The following is a 19,533-nucleotide window of genomic DNA, read 5'->3' on the forward strand; positions in this document are numbered from 1 at the left end:
ACAGTTCCCACCATCCCTTGCCATTCCTTCCTCTGGGGGCAGACTCTGGCAAAGTGGCCTGGCTGTTGGCAGAGATAGCATTTCCGGGGTCCCTTTCCCTCCTTCTTCGCCCCCTCACTGGGCTTTGAAACTGCGCGCGCGCGGGCTGTTCCGATTTCCATCGGCTCTGCCGGCGGGAAAGCTGGCTCAGGAATGTCTGGAATGCGTAACTCCTTCCAACGTTCCCCTCTCCCTTCCCGCCTCTCCAAGGCTCTTGCCTCCTGGCGCGCTCCAATGGTCAGCGCAGATTTGGTCAGCTGATCCATAGACACCGCCCTGGGGCTCCTGGCCAGCTCGTCTTTCACAGCTGAAGAAAGACCTTCTTCAAATAGCATCTGAATGGGTGCTGCCGATAAATCCCACCCCAATCTGTGAATCAGCATGGTAAATTCAGTCCAGTATTCACGGTCAGATCTGCTTCCCTGCTTGCAAGCCATTAGCTGTCTGCGCACTCCCCCCTCCTCAATATCGCTGGAGAACATGATATCCATTGCACGAAAGAATTTCATAGCGTCCTTCAGGATATCGTTGTGCGTTGCCATCAGGGGTCGAACCCAGTCCCGCGCCCCCTTCTCAAGATGCCCAATTACGAAAGCAACTCGGGATTCCTCATCAGGGAACTCATCAAACTGCACATTCAGGGCATATTGCATTTCAGTCCTAAAGGCATGGTAATCCTTGGGGTCCCCCCCAAACTTCTGCACTAATCCTGGTACCTTTCTGGGGAACTGAGTGGTTCTCCCCTTCTTGTCTGCATCTTGAGCCCTCCTCTCCTCGAGCCTCGCCGTCTGCAGCGCAAGTTGGACCTCCAATGCTCGGTATCTGTCTTCCAAGCTTGGACCAGCTCCACCCCCTGCGGCTCCGGCTCCTGCTGGGTCGCTCATGATGCCTTCTCCTGCACAGGCAGCGTACAGAGACTGTCGGACTGCTGTCAGGGGATGATTAGCTGCTTGTGCTTAAAATAGTGCCCCTTCAGAGTTTGTGCGACCCCACAAACCTCTGTGTGTGACAGAGCTCCTCAGACATGTCTGCTCTAGTCACTTGTAGAGTCCGACAGTGGCTGTCTGCGGAAGCGCTTCCAGCAAAGAAGTTCCTTAACGGAAACGCGTCTCCTGGACTCACGACGTGACAGCTTCCGACGAAGCATAGGTCTCCCTGCAGTTGCTTCTGACACCTCCCCGCTATTTTCGCTCGAAGTGTCTCTCACCCCTTTCTCTCCCCTTCTGCTTCCTGCCTGGGCTGCTGCGTCTCTCTCAGCATTACTGAGATCCTCCTCCAGAGACCCCGCGCTCCCCCTACTGGTCCCTGCTTTAGCTGTTGACTCTCTCCCAGTCTCTGGGAGCCCTACCACTTCCCTTTCCTCCGATGTCAGTTCCCTGACATGGGGCACTAGTGAACAGTAAAAAACATGATGCATTAACCCTACAAGAAATAGGCTCCAAATACTAGAAGAAAAATGGAGCAATTCTGTCTTCACAAGAGAGCAACACTGACCATTTAGAAAACTAGCAAACTAGCAAACATGGAGAGAACTTGAATTGTGCTTTTCTAAAGGAAAAGCAATTGATGAAACCAGTTGAAAATTTGGCAAGATGAACAGTATTGGCGACAAATCTTGGAATGCTGGGTTGCTTTGGTCAGAGTCCTTGGCATGCAAAACTTGGCATTTTTTGTAGTACAACTGAAAAGTTGTACTGTGCTAGCAATCAGGATTTTTTGAAGTTGCAGAATACTTAGCTATTATTTCTCCTATCATGAGCACTTGACCTGAATAAATTGGTGACCAAATTTGCAAAGGAAAAGGTATGCAAACGGAGATTTGTCTGAAACCTAAACTTTTAAGAGACTTAAATTTTAACATCACACTTCACAAGATTATTCAAAATATTTTGTTTGCTAAAAGATTTTATTTTGTATTTGAGAAAGATAATCAAAAAATTGATGTATTATTCTTTTTCCATAGTGGGAGGGTGGGGTGGGCTTTTTCTCAGGAGGGTAGTGAGTCAATCACCCATCTCCTACTACCCTCCTGAGAAAAACCCCCACCCAACCCTTCCACTATATATAAGGATCTGGTGACTACTGTTTCAGTGTATCTGAAGATGTGTACATGCACACGAAAGCTTATACCAAGGACAAACTTAGCTGGTCTCTAAGGTGCTACTGGACAATTTTTTTATTTCTTTTTTTGTTTCATTTTTCTATAAAACATCTGTTTTTAAAAACAGAAGCTAGCAATTTTGGGGCGGGGAGGTGCCTTGCCTAGGGTGCAAAATAACCCGGCACAGCCCCTGCTTACACCAGACTTGAGTTCACTCAGCTTCCACTCAACCAGCTAGAATGAGCAACTTATGCTAGTGTATGTTCAGAACAGTTCAGTACTAGCTAAGGCATCAGTTAGCTAGCTGAGCCAGAGATTCCATGTTGGTTATCCCAGTGGTTCTTGCCATAGGATTTTTCCCTGGGTAAAAGAGAATATTGAGAGTTCTGATTACAAATGTAGTTTTTTTTTTTCCTGGTTTGGCTTGGCTTATGGGATTTAGCACCCCCATAAGGTTTTGTCAGATTTTATCTGTTCATTGAAAAGAGCCTCTTTTTCCCCAGATTCCTTTTTAGAGCTGCTTTGACATCTTTGTTCCTAAGGCTGTAGATGAGGGGATTTAGCATTGGAATAACAAGAGTGTAAAACACAGAGACAATTTTGCTTTGAGCTGGGGAGGACATGGCAGCAGGCTGAGCATAAATAAAGAAGACTGTCCCATATAAGATGGTCACTGCTGTTATGTGAGAGGCACAGGTAGAAAATGCTTTTCTCCTGCCCTCTGCAGATTGAATCTTGAGAATGGTGGAGAGAATGTAAGTGTAGGAGGTGAATATCACCACTGTGGTGATGGCAATGATAACGTTGGAGAAGGAGAACATCACAGCTTCGTAGAGATATGTGTATGTAGTGGCAGCGTTCATTACAGCAGGGACATCACAGAAGAAGTGGTTGATTTTGCTGAGGTTGCAGAATCGCAAATGGAAATAGACACTTGTCTGAATCACTCCGTTTGTACAACCGCAAGCATAGGAAGTAGCCACCAGACGATGGCAAGACTTCTTGGACATCTTAGTTGGATAGAGGAGTGGGTAGCAAATGGCCATGAAGCGATCATATGCCATGACTGCTAAAAGAAACCCTTCTGTAGTAACAAAGATGGTGAAGAGCATCAACTGGGCCACACAGCCCTCATAAGAGATGATGTTCTTCTCCTCGAAAAAATTCACTAGAGCTTTAGGAGCAATGGTGGAGGAATAGCAGAGGTCCAGGAAAGACAAATTTATGAGAAAGTAGTACATAGGGGTGTGGAGCTGAGAGTCAGCACTTATGACAGCAATCATACCACCATTGCCCATCACTGTGGTGATGTACAGCACCAGAAAAGTGACGAAAAATGTTACTTGCAGCTCTGGGAGATCTCTGAACCCCACCAGGATGAACACAGTGGCTGTGCTGCAGTTGTCCATGATAGGTTCCTGAAATAAATTAAAACATTTTAATGATACACAGCAAACATCCCTTGTTAGTTGGCTCCTCGGAAACATTTGGCCAGCCACTGTTAGTAATAAGTTCAACAAATCATTCTGATGTGGTTGAATTATATTTTCCTTTGTGCTGTCTACATTTATTTTTCTCTTTTTGACAATTTAATTTTTATGCCTTCCTTTTACATCACTATTGATATATTTCCATCATTTAGTGAAAGAAAAAGAGAGAAAGAAAGGAGGGGTTCTTTTCTCATTAGAGCTTGTCATGGTGTTCTGTAGATGTTGTTGGCTGGGGCTGTTGGGAATTTGGGAAGGGAGTGTCACACAACATATGGAAGACACCAGTTTGGCTCGGACTTAAATTCACTTGTCTCGCCTTAACATCTGAAGGGCGGATATGGCTCCAGCTCCCAAAAATGTCTTTCTCGATCCTTACATCTTCTCTTTCAACTCAGTGGCTAACTATGCACAAAATTCCGCTTCAGTGCAGTAACTCATACTAAACATTCCCTTCCCCATCTGTCTCCACTTTCTTAAAGCAAATTATTTTACCCAGGCATCTTCTACCCAAATACTGAGCCAGCACTATGTTTAATTTATTTCTATGTTAAATTATTTGGGTTGCTTCAGTTTTATTCCTATAGGCAGCAATCCTATACACAGGCATCTGAAATTAATTTTGGTTGGAGCCTGTGGGGCTTACGTCTGAGAAGACATTGGCCATTAGGCATAACCAGAATAAAATGCACGGAACTGCCAACATACCACTTAGTCATTTCTTTGAACCCAGAACATGTTCTATCTCTACAACACAAATAATAGCATAATGCTTGGAACAATTAGCATTGAAAGGGTGGAAGAATATAGGGAATCTTTATAAAGCCGTGGCCATGGTGTTAAAACTGATGTAAAGATTAAGGGGGGGAAACCCTACATTTTTTTGCAGTAAAATAAAAGACTTCTTGAATTCAATGAAGCTTGCACCCAGATAAATGGGGTTAGGTTTACAGTTTGAACTGGAAAAAACAACAGCAGATTTCAGAATAGCCAAATCTCTGCATCAAACTCATTAAATAAGTCAGCAGCCCCACCTGCTTTAGCAGAGTTGTCAAAATGTGAAATGATAAAACTTACTCAAGAGGTAATGGGGTAGGCAGAAAGTCATGTAATTGGAGCTCTTATGCTTGCATGTAATTGGAGCTCTTCTTGTCAACGAGAAAAATCCAAATTTCCCTTCAGATTGGTAGTCTTATAATATAGCGGGCCAAACAAGGGATCCTATACATTCTTACATTGGAATAAGTCCCATTGTGCTCAGTAAAACTTACTTATTGAGTAGACACAAGGCTAAAAACTCTGTATCAACAGACAAAGCCTTCCCTTTTGTGTCGGAGCCAGCCGTTATACAAATGGTGCTTTTTAAGCATAAAATAAAGACACAGAAGCTAGCAATCTTTCCATAGACGGAGGGCAGCTGAATCAGACTTCTCCTCTTCCTCCAGTCCGTTTATTACTCCTTTGTCCTCTCCAGCCGCATGGCTGCATTCCAATGTCTCACGTTACCTACATCCGGTCAAGGCTTTAACCCACCCACAAACGATATAGGGTTACACTGCCCAGAGGGGGGGGGGACATAACTCCATATGAGGTCATGCATTCCAATACATTGTAAAGCTCAGAGTGCTGGTCAGCCGAGGTCAGGGGGCACCCTGCAATATTACAAGCCTTTACCATGGCTATGACTCCCACACTTTTGAGTTGCCTGATCAGAGCCTGTTTGACCTCCTTGTTCCTTAGGCTATAGATGATTGGATTTAACATTGGAATGACAACTGTGTAGAAAACTGACACCACTTTCCTTTGATTGGGAGAGGACATGGCCCCAGGTTGGGCATACATAAAGAAGACTGTCCCAAAGAATAAGCTTACAGCCATCAAATGGGAAGTGCAAGTTGAGAAAGCTTTGTGTCTCCCTTTGCCAGACAGTATGTGCACGATGGTAGTAACAATGTAAATGTAAGATACTAGGACAATTATGGCTGTGGTCACAATGATGAGACCACAGACTACAAGGAGACCATTTCATTCACAAATGTGTCGGAACAGGAGGCCTTCATGACCACTGGGACATCACAAAAGAAGTGGTTTACATGAGTTGGGCCACAAAATGCCAAACTAAATGTAAACCCGGTTTGGGTGCAGCAGTTGACACAACCAAAGAAGCAAGAGATGCACACAAGACACATACACCTCTTCTTGGACATAATGGTATGGTAGAGAAGTGGGCTACAGACAGCAATGAATTGGTCATATGCCATCACAAAATGTCTTAGGGAGGTTGTTGAAAGAACAAATTGTTTGTACCACCCTAATTTCAAGCAGAGAGTGCATTCCAGTGGGTGGGTGGCGCCACACTAAAAGCTCTGCTCTAGGTAAGCATTCGATAAACTTCGAGGGTGTGTACTGGGGCACTAGTGAACAGTAAAAAACATGATGCATTAACCCTACAAGAAATAGGCTCCAAAGACAAGAACTTTGGAGCAATTCTGTCTTCACAAGAGAGCAACACTGACCATTTAGAAAACTAGCAAACGTGGAGAGAACTTGAATTGTGCTTATCTAAAGGAAAAGCAATTGATGAAACCAGTAGAAAATTTGGCAAGATGGGACTTCCGGGGTGGCGCCATTGGCAAAGGCACACTCCCTCTGAACTGGAGGGACTAGCTCTGCATGAAACGGTTCTTTTCCGCTATGGCGAAGCGGGGACCCAGCTAAAATTCACAGGCGGATGAAGCCTGTGACCATGGGACTCAGCGGGCACCCCTAGTGCCCCCCCCCAACCTGCAAAGGAACCCACTAACGGGCTCCGAAGTGAAGAGGGGAAAGTGGCGTGGTGCTGTGAGTCAACTGCTATTTCCGTGGAGTGAAGCCACACAGCCGTTGCCAGAGAGCGCTGCCATTTTCCTGGGACAATTTGGCTTCTAAAATAAGCACCCATGAGTACTTAAACTTTGAACAATCAGACTTTAAACAAGGACTTGCGAGAAGAAAGGAATTGGACTTAAAAATTTATTTTAATTTGGTACTGAAATGGGAAGGTCTAAACAGGAAGTCAGACTTCCGTTTCTTTGTAGACAGACAAAGACAACGTAAACTAGAGCTCAGAAAATTGCTTTTAAAGGATTGGTTTTCATCATTTAAAATTGTTGAACCCCCCTTCGGCAGCAGGAGAAGAAGGGGGATCTTTTTTGGACTGTTTAAACCTGCAGAAGTGAGTTTAAATTAAAGTAACTTTCCACCGTCCTGATCCTGGAGCGGGGTGTCAGGACTGACGTTTTGAAGCTCATTGACCAGAGACAAACGTTTTTGACAGATAGTTAAAGGAAGAGAAACATAGTGATTCCATTGTTTCCTTTCGCACTTTAAAGGAACAAATATTGACAAAATATCTCAATATACTTTGTTGCAAGAACAAATAGAAGTCCCCCCCCCAAGAGGGAGACTGTGAAACTGTAACTAATTCCAGGGAGCTTGCAGCTGTCTCAGATTACAATCGTGGGAATGGACTTGTGACCTTGTAGGACAATGTATTCAGAGGCTCTGTTGTGTTCTTTCTGTAAAACAAGTGCCCTACTGGAACAGTTAAGTGAGAAGATGGATTTGATGACTAATGCGGCCAGAATTTTTGAACAGGCAGTGGGAAACTATGTGGAGCCCACCCAGGAATTAGATCAGGAGTGTGTCCTGATAGAGCAGATGAGAGAAGAGGATGTTGCTGAATCTTGGGCACCAGAGATGGAGGGAGCTGCGGCCTTGCAGGAACAAGAGCTTTTGGATTTGACAAATGAACTTGGAAAAAGCCAGATTTGGAAAGATAAAGTTTGGACTGGTCTGGAAATGGGGGGTTGGATTGACCCCCCTATGCAAGGATGTTTGGACTTTCTGAGTCTGGCAATGGGCCGTGAGATGTTTGGAGCTGTGGAGGCTCTCAATTTCGGAGGGATTCTGAAACATCTTCTTAAATACCACATGGAGTTGAGTCTGGACTATGGAAAAGGGGCTGATCTGTTGAAAAGGGTCAAAAACATCACCAAGCTGGAGTTCCCACGAGTGAAAGGAGAATATGAAGAAGAGCTGCGGAAGGGACATGGAAGAGATTTAAGGGCCTCGGATATAAGGTTGCCAGGTTAATGCATTAGATCAATGGGATAAAAAGGACTGACAAAACCCGGGACCAGGAGGAAGGGACTATTTCTTTTTTTACTATTAGGATTGTTTTATAAAATTGATGAATGTTAGAAAAATGTTGGAACAAAACTATTTGGCTTTAGTAAAAAAAGTTTAAAGAATTAGGTAAGAATATTATGGTTGTGAGAAGTAAAAATAAGATTTAAGTTTTAAGTTTTTAAGGTTTTCTATAAGATAAGATGAAAATAGATTAAGGTAACGTAATGACAGAATACTATGAAATATGGAAAGGATTTGCTGCGTAATTATTAATCAGGATACAAAAAAAAGGGAGGAGGAGGAGGTCAAAGAAAGAAGGTAAAGAGAGTTGAGGATTTGAGAATGAGGGATGTATTTTTGTTTGTATGTGGTGTATTTTTGGTTTTTTGATTTTGTATTATTTGAGGTGGTTTCTTTTTTCTGTGTTTTTTTCTATTTTCTTTTTCTGCTTTGTTTTTTCTTTGTAATTTCAAAAATCTTCAATAAATATCATATTTTTTAAAAAAGAAAATTTGGCAAGATGAACAGTATTGGCGACAAATCTTGGAATGCTGGGTTGCTTTGGTCTGATTCCTTGGCATGCAAAACTTGGTATTTTGTGGTACAACTGAAAAGTTGTACTGTGCTAGCAATCAGGATTTTTTGAAGTTGTCGAATATTTAGCTCCTATTTCTCCTATCATGAGCACTTGACCTGAATAAATTGGTGACCAAATTTGCAAAGGAAAAGGTGTGCCAACAGAGATTTGTCTGAAACCGAAACTTTTAAGAGACTTAAATTTTAACATCACACTTCACAAGATTATTCAAAATATTTTGTTTGCTAAAAGATTTTATTTTGTATTTGAGAAAGATAATCAAAAAATTGATGTATTATTCTTTTTCCTAGATTCAGGTAGGTAGCAGTGTTGGTCTGACGCAGTACACACACACACACACACACACACACACACACTAAATGTGCAGTGGAACCTTAGAGGCGAACTAAGTTTGTCCTTGGTATAAGCTTTCATGTCCATACACACTTTTTCAGATTCACTGAAACAGAAGTCGCCAGACCCTTATATATAGTGTGTGAGGGTGGGGTTTTTTTCAGGAGGGTAGTGAGTCAATCACCCATCTCCTACTACCCTCCTGAGAAAAACCCCCACCCCACCCTTCCACTATATATAAGGGTCTGGTCACTACTGTTTCAGTGTATCTGAAGATGTGTACATGCACACGAAAGCTTATACCAAGGACAAACTTAGCTGGTCTCTAAGGTGCTACTGGACAATTTTTTTATTTCTTTTTTATTTCTTTTTTCTATAAAACATCTGTTTTTAAAAATAGAAGTTAGCAATTTGGGGGCGGGGAGGGGCTTTGGCTAGGGTGCAAAATAACCCAGCACTGCCACTGCTTACACCAGACTTGAGTTCAGTCAGCTTCCACTCAACCAGCTAGAATGAGCAACTTATGCTAGTGTATGTTCAGAACAGTTCAGTACTAGCTAAGGCATCAGTTAGCTAGCTGAGCCAGAGATTCCATGTTGGTTATCCCAGTGGTTCTTGCCATAGGATTTTTCCCTGGGTTAAACAGAATATTGAGAGTTCTGATTACAAATGTAGATTTTTCTTCTGGTCTGGCTTGGCTTATGGGATTTAACACCCCCATAAGGTTTTGTCAGATTTTATCTGTTCATTGAAAAGAGCCTCTTTTTCCCCAGAGTCCTTTTTAGAGCTGCTTTGACATCTTTGTTCCTAAGGCTGTAGATGAGGGGATTTAGCATTGGAATGACAAGAGTGTAAAACACAGAGACAATTTTGCTTTGAGCTGGGGAGGACATGGCTGCAGGCTGAGCATAAATAAAGAAGACTGTCCCATAAAAGATGGTCACTGCTGTTATGTGAGAGGCACAGGTAGAAAATGCTTTTCTCCTGCCCTCTGCAGATTGAATCTTGAGAATGGTGGAGAGAATGTAAGTGTAGGAGGTGAATATAACCACTGTGGTGATGGCAATGATAACGTTGCAGAGGGAGAACATCACAGCTTCGTTGAGATATGTGTATGTAGTGGCAGCGTTCATGACAGCAGGGACATCACAGAAGAAGTGGTTGATTTTGCTGAGGTTGCAGAATCTCAAATGGAAAGAGACACTTGTTTGAATCACTCCGTTTGTACAACCGCAAGCATAGGAAGTGGCCACCAGACGATGGCAAGACTTCTTGGACATCTTAGTTGGATAGAGGAGTGGGTAGCAAATGGCCATGAAGCGATCGTATGCCATGACTGCTAAAAGAAACCCTTCTGTAGTAACAAAGATGGTGAAGAGCATCAACTGGGCCACACAGCCCTCATAAGAGATGATGTTCTTCTCCTCGAAAAAATTTACTAGAGCTTTAGGAGCAATGGCGGAGGAATAGCAGAGGTCCAGGAAAGACAAGTTTTTGAGAAAGTAGTACATAGGGGTGTGGAGCTGAGAGTCAGCACTTATGACAGCAATCATACCACCATTGCCCATCACTGTGGTGATGTACAGCACCAGAAAAGTGACGAAAAATGTTACTTGCAGCTCTGGGAGATCTCTGAACCCCACCAGGATGAACTCAGAGGCTGTGCTGCAGTTGTCCATGATAGGTTCCTGAAATAAATTAAAACATTTTAATGATACACAGCAAACGTCCCTTGTTAGTTGGCTCCTCGGAAACATTTGGCCAGCCACTGTTAGTAATAAGTTCATCAAATCATTCTGATGTGGTTGAATTATATTTTCCTTTGTGCTGTCTACATTTATTTTTCTCTTTTTGACAATTTAATTTTTATGCCTTCCTTTTACATCACTATTGATATATTTCCATCATTTAGTGAAAGAAAAAGAGAGAAAGAAAGGAGGGGTTCTTTTCTCATTAGAGCTTGTCATGGTGTTCTGTAGATGTTGTTGGCTGGGGCTGTTGGGAATTTGGGAAGGGAGTGTCACACAACATATGGAAGACACCAGTTTGGCTAGGACTTAAATTCACTTGTCTCTCCTTAACATCTGAAGGGCGGATATGACTCCAGCTCCCAAAAATGTCTTTCTTGATCCTTACATCTTCTCTTTCAACTCAGTGGCTAACTACACACACAAATTCCGCTTCAGTGTAGTAACTCATACTAAACATTCCCTTCCCCATCTGCCTCCACTGTCTTAAAGCAAATTATTTCACCCAGGCATCTTCTACCCAAATACTGAGCCAGCACCATGTTTAATTTATTTCCATGTTAAATTATTCGGGTTGTTTCAGTTTTATTCCTATAGGCAGCAATCCTATACACAGGCACCTGAAATTAATTTTGGTTGGACCCTGTGGGGCTTACTTCTGAGAAGACATGCATAGGATTTCTCTGTTGGCCATTAGGCATAACCAGAATAAAATGCACGGTACTGCCAACATACCAATTAGTCATTTCTTTGAACCCAGAATTTGTTCTATCTCTGCAATACAAATAATAGCATAATGCTTGGAAGAAAATAAGGAATCTTTATAAAGCCATGGCCATGGTGGTAAAACTGTTGTAAAGATTAAGGGGGAGAAAACCCTACATTTTTTGCAATAAAATAAAAGACTTCTTGAATTCAGTGAAGCTTGCACCCAGATAAATGGGGTTAGGTTTACAGTCTGAACTGGAAAAAAACAACAACATATTTCAGAAAAGCCAAATCTCTGCATCAAACTCATTAAATAAGTCAGCAGCCCCACCTGCTTTTGCAGAGTTGTCAAAATGTGAAATGATAAAACTTACCCAAGAGGTGGATGGGGTAGGCAGAAATTCCAACCCCATCAAGCTGTTCTGCAAGAAAGCCTCAACAGTAGAATTTGAAAGAATTTATAATAAATGAAGTCTTACAGACCTGAGGGTTAATTTATTCCCCACAGTGTCATAAAGTTAACTGCTTGAGACCAATTAAACGTACATGGTGTATGTTGTAGATATATGTATATACCTACATATATATATGTATATGTATACACACACACACACACATACACATATACGAAAGCATATACATATATATATATATACAAATATAATATAATAAACATATTATATATGTTTAATGCATCATGTTTGAACAAAATAAATTTTAGTATCCCTATTCAGATATTATTGACTTCAGATGTAACATTCTGTTACACATACACACACACATATATATGTATATATATAAGTTAGGTGCCAGATTAAAGACTAAGCCTCAAAGGATACTGTTTTAGGCATATCCAATAAATGCATTGACCTTAGATCTTTCGCTTGTCCCAGATTTTTAAGACACAATTAAATTGTTGAATTACAAGGCAATCTGAGGAATTCTACTCAGAAGTAAGGCCCTATTAGTTTACTTCCCTCCCTCCCAAAGTAGTTGTGACTAACATTTTTCGAGCAAATGGGCACATTGCCCTCTGAGAGGCATTCTTCTGTTGGTGCCAAGGAGCAGCCTATGAATAGAAGCAGGCCACAACAGCATTTGTTTGTTTGTTTGTTTGTTTATTTATTTATTTATATTTTTAGTGAGTGTGTTTGCAATAAAAGGGGTGGGGAAGGCAAAGGAAAATGGTTTTTAGAAACCTGCTTCTTTAGTTATATGCATATATTGACTTCACTTTGTGTCTAGGTTAGCAAACTTTCTTGAGTGTTGCATTGGATTGGTTTCCTTGATATAGTTGGCATGGATTCATTTGAACTGCTTTCTTGTGTCATGTGCTTTGCATGTAATGCGAGCTCTTCTTGTCAAGCAGGAAAAATCCAAATTTTCCTTCAGATTGGTAGTCTTATAATATAGCGGGCCAAACTAGGGGTCCTATACATTCTTACATTGGAATAAGTCCCATTGTGCTCAGTAAAACTTACTTATTGAGTAGACACACAGCTAAAAACTCTGTATCAAAAGACAAAGCCTTTCCTTTTGAGTTGCCTGATCAGAGCCTGTTTGACCTCCTTGTTCCTTAGGCTATAGATGATTGGATTTAACATTGGAATGACAACTGTGTAGAAAACTGACACCACTTTTCCTTGATTGGGAGAGGACATGGCCCCAGGTTGGGCATACATAAAGAAAACTGTCCCAAAGAACAAGCTTACTGCCATCAAATGGGAAGTGCAAGTTGAGAAGGCTTTGTGTCTCCCTTTGCCAGACGGTATGTGCAAGATGGTAGTAACAATGTAACTGTAAGATACTAGGACAACTATGGCTGTGGTCACAATGATGAGACCACAGACTACAAGGAGCACCATTTCATTCACAAATGTGTCTGAACAGGAGGCCTTCATGACCGCTGGGACATCACAAAAGAAGTGGTTTACGTGAGTTGGGCCACAAAATGCCAAACTAAATGTAAACCCAGTTTGGGTGCAGCAGTTGACACAACCAAAGAAGTAAGAGATGCACACAAGACACATACACCTCTTCTTGGACATAATGGTATGGTAGAGAAGTGGGCTACAGACAGCAATGAATCGATCATATGCCATCACAGCCAGGAAAAAGGCCTCTGTGGTTCCAAAGAGAGAGAAGAAGAACATCTGTGTTGCACATCCATTGTAGGAAATGGCCATGTCCCCTGTTGCAAAGCTCACCATGGCTTTGGGAGTGATGACTGAAGAGTAGCAAATATCCAAAAAGGACAGGTTCTTTAGAAAGTAGTACATAGGAGTATGGAGTTTGGAATCGGAACTGGTGATTAAGATCATACCAGCATTTCCCACCAGAGTGATGGTGTACATCAGCAAAAAAAGCAATAAGAAAACTATTTGTATTTGTGGCTGACCCTTAAAGCTCACCAATATAAATTCAGTGACCTCAGTATGGTTTCCCATAGCTTAGTTATGACAAGGTGGAAAGTCAGGGAAAAATGTCTTTAAATATCCTTGTATTTGTATTTGCAAACTTCAGAAATGAGAGCTTGAGTATGCAATCCTCACAGTGTGGATGCCAAAGGCATAGGAGCACTCTACTGCTACTTTGCATCATAAATATAGCTGCTTTGTAAAATTGTAGTTACAGAAACCTGAATGGGAATACAAAGGAAGAGAGGGAGAGAGAGAGATTACACAACAGTGGTTCCTAAAGTAGGTAGTAGTACTGCCTGTTGTGGGGGATTCCCTATATTACCACTAAAAGCCAAGGGCTGACAGGTGGATGCTGGAGGCGTAAATGACTATCAAACTTTGAAAAGGTGGTATCACTGGATCAAGTTGAATAATGTTGTTGAATTAATTAAACTAAATAGTTTTAATTTGATTGTTTTTTTAAAAAAAGAAAGCAAGAAAAGTGACTTAAAGAGAATGCATCATTGGGCTAACAACAACAAATACACACCGGTCTTAACTAGATTTTGAATAAATGTGAAATTAATTGTTACTGCTTTGATTTTATTATATTATCATCTTCTTTAATGGACCATGGAAACCACAGTTCTGAATGATGATTTTCATAGGGTATGGTGTACTGGGGATGAGTTTATGGAACTAATGAGGCAGTGGCCCAAAATCAGTTAGGAACCACTGGATTGCATCTTACTGACATTTCAGTGAAGCTTAAGTACCTCAGAACAAACGAGGTGGAAGGAATTCTCATAACCAGTATTGATTCATGATTAAGCAATTACAATAATCAACAAAGCTCCGCAATTCAGAAATTATTAGGAGTTTTTAAGTCCTAAAGACATCAATAAAGGTAAGTAATGAGATGGTGATAATGATGATTAATCCAGCAATGTCATACAGCTCATTGGAAAACTTCCATCACTGGAATGGGGAGTGAATAATTTTTCAATGAGTTTCTGCTCTCCTGCAACCTCTTGTGTTACTATATCTACCTGATGCTCTGGAACATATTTATTGGTGTGTGGGCTGCAGGGAGAGGGGAGAATCACAAAAAAAATCATTGCTTCCCATTCCGTTGATGGATGTCTTATAGTCAGTTGAGTCACACCATTGGATTAAATCGTCATCGGGATGAATACAGTGTCTAATGGTGGTTTTGAGTCTTAGTACAAACTAAAACAAAGATAATGCCCTGCGAATGACTAGCCAGTTGTCTAACAAAAAAGACCAAAAGGGAAAACATAGAAAATGAAAAGTTCAATATGTATCAGTACAATAAACATCCATGGAAACCCCTGCTGATTGCCTGATATTAAAACATATATGAGGAGGGGAAAGTCAAACAGACAGTTAATTCAAATTTTGAGAAGTTGCTTGAAATAAGAGTGCAGTTACATGAATTAATAGAAAAAGGACATAAACAAGCAAGGGACGTATATATGGCTCAACAAGTAAAAAAGTATCATTAAAATGAAGAAAAACAAACTGATTTAAAAAAAGAGATGGGTCACAAAACAAAAAGGGGTCCAACAGCATGTACTGGTCTAAAAGAAAATCAACCTGTTGTGTTCTGAGGAAATCAGCTGTTGATGTTGATGTTGTTGTTGTTGTTTAGTCGTTTAGTCGTGTCCGACTCTTCATGACCCCATGGACCAGAGCACACCAGGCAATCAGCTAGTTACCATTAAAATATTTTGAAGCAATGGGTTTCCATTACATATTCTAATCTAGATTTAGGTTGGTAGCCATGTTGGTCTGAAGCAGTCGAAATAAATAAAAAAATTGTCCAGTAGCACCTTAGAGACCAACTACGGTAAGTTTGTTCTGGGTATAAGCTTTTATGTGCATACTATCCCTTGCAAAATTGTAGGACTAATTGCAGTCGTTAACAGTCGTCAACAGGTTTACCATACCCATTGAGTCAATCACCTATCTCGTACTACCCTTCTGAGAAAAAACCCACTCCACCCTCCCACTATATATAAGGGTCTGGTGACTTCTGTTTCAGTGTATCTGAAGAAGTGTGCATGCACACGAAAGCTTATACCCAGAACAAACTTAGTTGGTCTCTAAGGTGCTACTGGACAATTATAAAGAGCCCTTCCTAGCCATTCACACAGCTGCTGAGGTGTTATGGTTTATGCACAATCCAACTGCTTAGTAGCCAGATGCAGTTGATGGCAGGAAAGGATACGGAGAACAGAAGGAGGAATGAGTTTTAACTGGATTTATACATGGTCTTTGGAAGTCCTGATGTAATTGAGGTTTGCCCACAAATGTCCATCAAACACTCTCTTATGCCTGAGTTGCTTCTACTTCTACTTCTGCTTTGCTTTTTAAACTCCCCCCTGATTCTCTCAACAGAGAGGGTTGTGGGTTTTTTAGGCTGATTGACTTGCCAAATTATTTTCAAAAACGCATTCATTGCAAGTAATACACACACACACACACACACACACACACATTACTGGCATCTGAATAGTAGAGATGGACACCTGACTTTAATAACTGAGTTAGAAGATTGGTTCATGTAACTCAGTATTGTCTACACTCCAGGGTTTGGGGCAAGGGATATTCTCAGGCCTATGAGGAGATGCTGGTGATAGCCTAGGCATGCTTTACCACTGAACCACTGTGGCAACATGAGAGACTGTCTTGTGAAGAAGAAATGTGAGGGATGAAAAAATGTATGCATGTATTATTAGTTAATAAAAACAGATTACACTATATGTAAAAATGAATAAATCTGAGGTTTTCTTATTGATCTCAGCTCACCACCATCATCAAAATGCTCCAATTCCTTATGTACAACTCTTACCTTGTCAAGTTTGTTGTTGTTTCACCTTGCTTTGATATTTCTTACAATATGAAGTGTTTCTGATTACATTACAAGGTCAAGTTGATTTGCAGTTACTTCCTTTAAAGTGTGAAAATGTTCACTTAGTTGCAGAGATAAGCAACCTACTGCTTGAAAACATGGTCCTTCTAAGGAAACAACCATTCAAAGTTTTTCCTATAGTGTGGCAGCATTTTATGGTGTCCCAGTAACCTGCTTCTTAAATATTTTGGATCATTTCCCCCTGAACTAATTCAGCTTTCAAGGACCTAGTGCCCTCCTCTCTCTTCCATCGGAGCAATGCGCCATGTTCCTCTCCTACCACAGCAGATATTTCATTCTCCATTGGGTCAGATTTTGAATCAAAATGAAATGAAAACATTAGCTTTTGTTCTGTTTCACTTAAAAGTATATATCGGCACCTACCTCTGAAACAAGCGAGTCACGACAATGTTCTTTCTGTGTTCAGTGTTAATGCATGTGTAAATAGTCCCATAACACTTGGGGGACAATTGCTTGCATAGTCAAGCTCAATCTCTTGAGAACCACTAAGCTTCAAGATGCAAGAGCTCCTAGTGGGACTAGCTTCCAGATGTGCTCTGTTTTGTAAGATTAAAACATACCACAATTTAAGAGATACTTCAACAGATGGGGGAGGAATGAGTTTTAAGTGGATTTATACATGGTCTTTAGAAGTCCTGATGTAACTGAGCTTTGTCCACAAATGTCCATCAAACAGCCTCATATGCCTGAGCTGCTTCTACTTCTGCTTTGCTTTTTTAAAAACTAAACTCCCCCCTGATTCTCTCAATAGAAAGGGTTTTTGTTTTTTTAAGGCTGATTAACATGCAAAATTATTTCCAAAAACACAGTCATTGCAAGTATAATACATATCTAAAGTACTATATTTCTGCAACATGATTTTAAAAAGTATTAATAAAGTTACATGCATTGTGTTATGTACTGATATATTAGGAAATGTGGAGTGCATTGTGCATATGCTATTATATGAATAATAATACAAAATTCAATTCAAAAGGCAATAAGAACAGAACAGGGAAATGAACAATCTGAAGCATTTATTATTCATGGTCAGCAACTCTGGACATCCCTGACTATTGGTCATGCTGGCTGGGGATAATGGGAGTTGCAGTCCAACAACATCTAGAAGGTTGCACGTTGGCAATCTCTGACATATGAAGATGCTAGCTTAACAATGTATTACTAACAAGTCGAGGTAGCCTAATCAACACTAAAGACAAAAAGTGTGTTAAACAGTGTAAAAGCTTTCGTGTTTAGCCTGTGTGTCTATATTTACAGATAAACATACTTGGCCCACACTCACAGAGAATTGCTGGAAGATACCATCACATTGCCTGGGCAACCAATGAACTATTTCCGGGCTCTGTAGCATGGCTCAGACACATTCCCAACACACACACACACACACACACACACACACCTGCTACACAATACAGAAAGATTGCAGTGTCAGAAAAGAAAAGAAAATGTTGCTGGAAGAAAAACAGGTGTCCCACAAAGCAACTTTGTCACCCTCAAAATATGACTCATATTCAACTATCTATGTTATTGTTGGAGCCGTCTCAGTTGGGTTGAGGCCATTTGTCAGTTACGCTCCTTCACTGACAGGGAAGGAGGACGATAACATAGAGAGAGAGAGCAGTGAAGAATGGAATACAGGGGGGAGGGAGAAGCAGCAGAGAACAGCAGTAACTTGATCTCTGAGCAAAGAGATACAGTGGTACCTCGGGTTACACACACTTCAGGTTACAGACGCTTCAGGTTACAGACTCCGCTAACCCAGAAATAGTACCTCAGGTTAAGAACTTTGCTTCAGGATGAAAACAGAAATCATGCAGCAGCGGTGTGGCAGCAGTAGGAGGCCTCATTAGCTAAACGGACCTCCAGAACGAATTAAGTTCTTAACCTGAGGTACCACTGTAATGGAAGGGAGAGCCAGAGTGAAAGTATGCAGCTTGTCAGCTCAGATAATGACTCAGACTCAGGAACACTGGCAGTGTTCTCTCCAAAATCTCGTAGGGTCACAAGACTTTACGAGAAGTGTGAAAAGGAAAGGAACAGGAGGTGGGGGTTTTCCTCTTGGGGGAAGGGGCGGGGCTTAGTTCCGGCAACTGTGCTTTCTGAGGATGATGAAGATTAGTTGAGCTCCGACCCAGGGCTTGTTATTGGACTAATGTAGCACCCTGCTTGTGGTTAACGCTTAGCTGGAATGAAATATTCAATGCAGCAATAGAGAAATTAAAATAATAATTTATTTGTCAGACAAATAAATGAGAGACACAGTGGTATAAGGATACCAAAGCTCTGCCCCCTCCAGCCCTGATGGCCAGCACTTATATTTCCTCAGCCCAGCCCCCTTGCTCCTCCTTTGGCTGCCTCTGTCCAATCAGCCTGGTTGAAATTCCTATTGGCTGTTTGCTAGAACCAATCATAAAACATACACCCATTTCCTATTACCTTTTATGGGAGACAAAGAGCTATATTTCCTGCTATCCATAAATGGCAGACAAGTAGCCATATATCTTACATTTGCCTCGACCAGGCACCTTAATTACCAGATAACCTTTTTGCCCTATTGCCCTATTGCCCTATTCACTCCAGAACAGATGGCTAATGGTTTTAATTTTTATCTTAAACAGAGATCTTGGGTTCACCTTCTCACACACCATCATTGAAATAAGAATCTAACATAAGAATCTAACATTTCTTACTTTCTAAATCCTTTGCATAATTACATTTAAGCCAATATATTTCATACATAACATAGATAGATTTTTAGAAGGAAAGGCCTTTTCAAAGTAAAAAAGGCACTTTAATAAAAACAGTTTCGAAAGCAGCCTCTTTAGTTTACAACTCCTTTTCCTAGCCAGCTGCTGTTTCTATTAGCTCTTGCCCTTTAACCTTATGAAAATATGGCTCGAGTCTTCTGTTAAACAATAAAACTTACTATTTACCAACTCTTAATTTGGGTTTTTGCAGCTTGATTGTATTCTGTAATTTGTATGGTCAGTGTGA

General features: G+C 41.1%; 3 protein-coding genes across 3 annotated transcripts in view; all 3 read right to left on the reverse strand.

The window, feature by feature from the left end:
* The window catches only part of LOC309516597 (vomeronasal type-2 receptor 26-like), a gene marked incomplete at both ends in the record, with an annotated part of 367,451 nt that overhangs the window by 96,751 nt on the left and 251,167 nt on the right, over window positions 1–19,533 (reverse strand). The window lies entirely within an intron of this gene.
* On the reverse strand, window positions 2,608–3,549 carry LOC309517508 (olfactory receptor 9S13-like; the record flags this gene model as incomplete). The annotated part of the gene is made up of 1 exon (XM_082196737.1): window positions 2,608–3,549. One exon carries the CDS (start codon window positions 3,547–3,549, stop codon window positions 2,608–2,610), a length of 942 nt encoding a protein of 313 aa, XP_082052863.1.
* Window positions 9,466–13,631, reverse strand: LOC309517509 (uncharacterized protein; the record flags this gene model as incomplete). The annotated part of the gene is made up of 2 exons (XM_082196738.1): window positions 9,466–10,416; window positions 12,708–13,631. The coding sequence occupies 2 exons, from the start codon at window positions 13,629–13,631 to the stop codon at window positions 9,466–9,468; spliced, it is 1,875 nt and encodes a 624-aa protein (XP_082052864.1).

The sequence above is a fragment of the Podarcis vaucheri genome, assembly GCF_965113315.1.
Source record: "Podarcis vaucheri genome assembly, chromosome: 13".
NCBI classification, from domain to species: Eukaryota; Metazoa; Chordata; class Lepidosauria; order Squamata; family Lacertidae; genus Podarcis; species Podarcis vaucheri.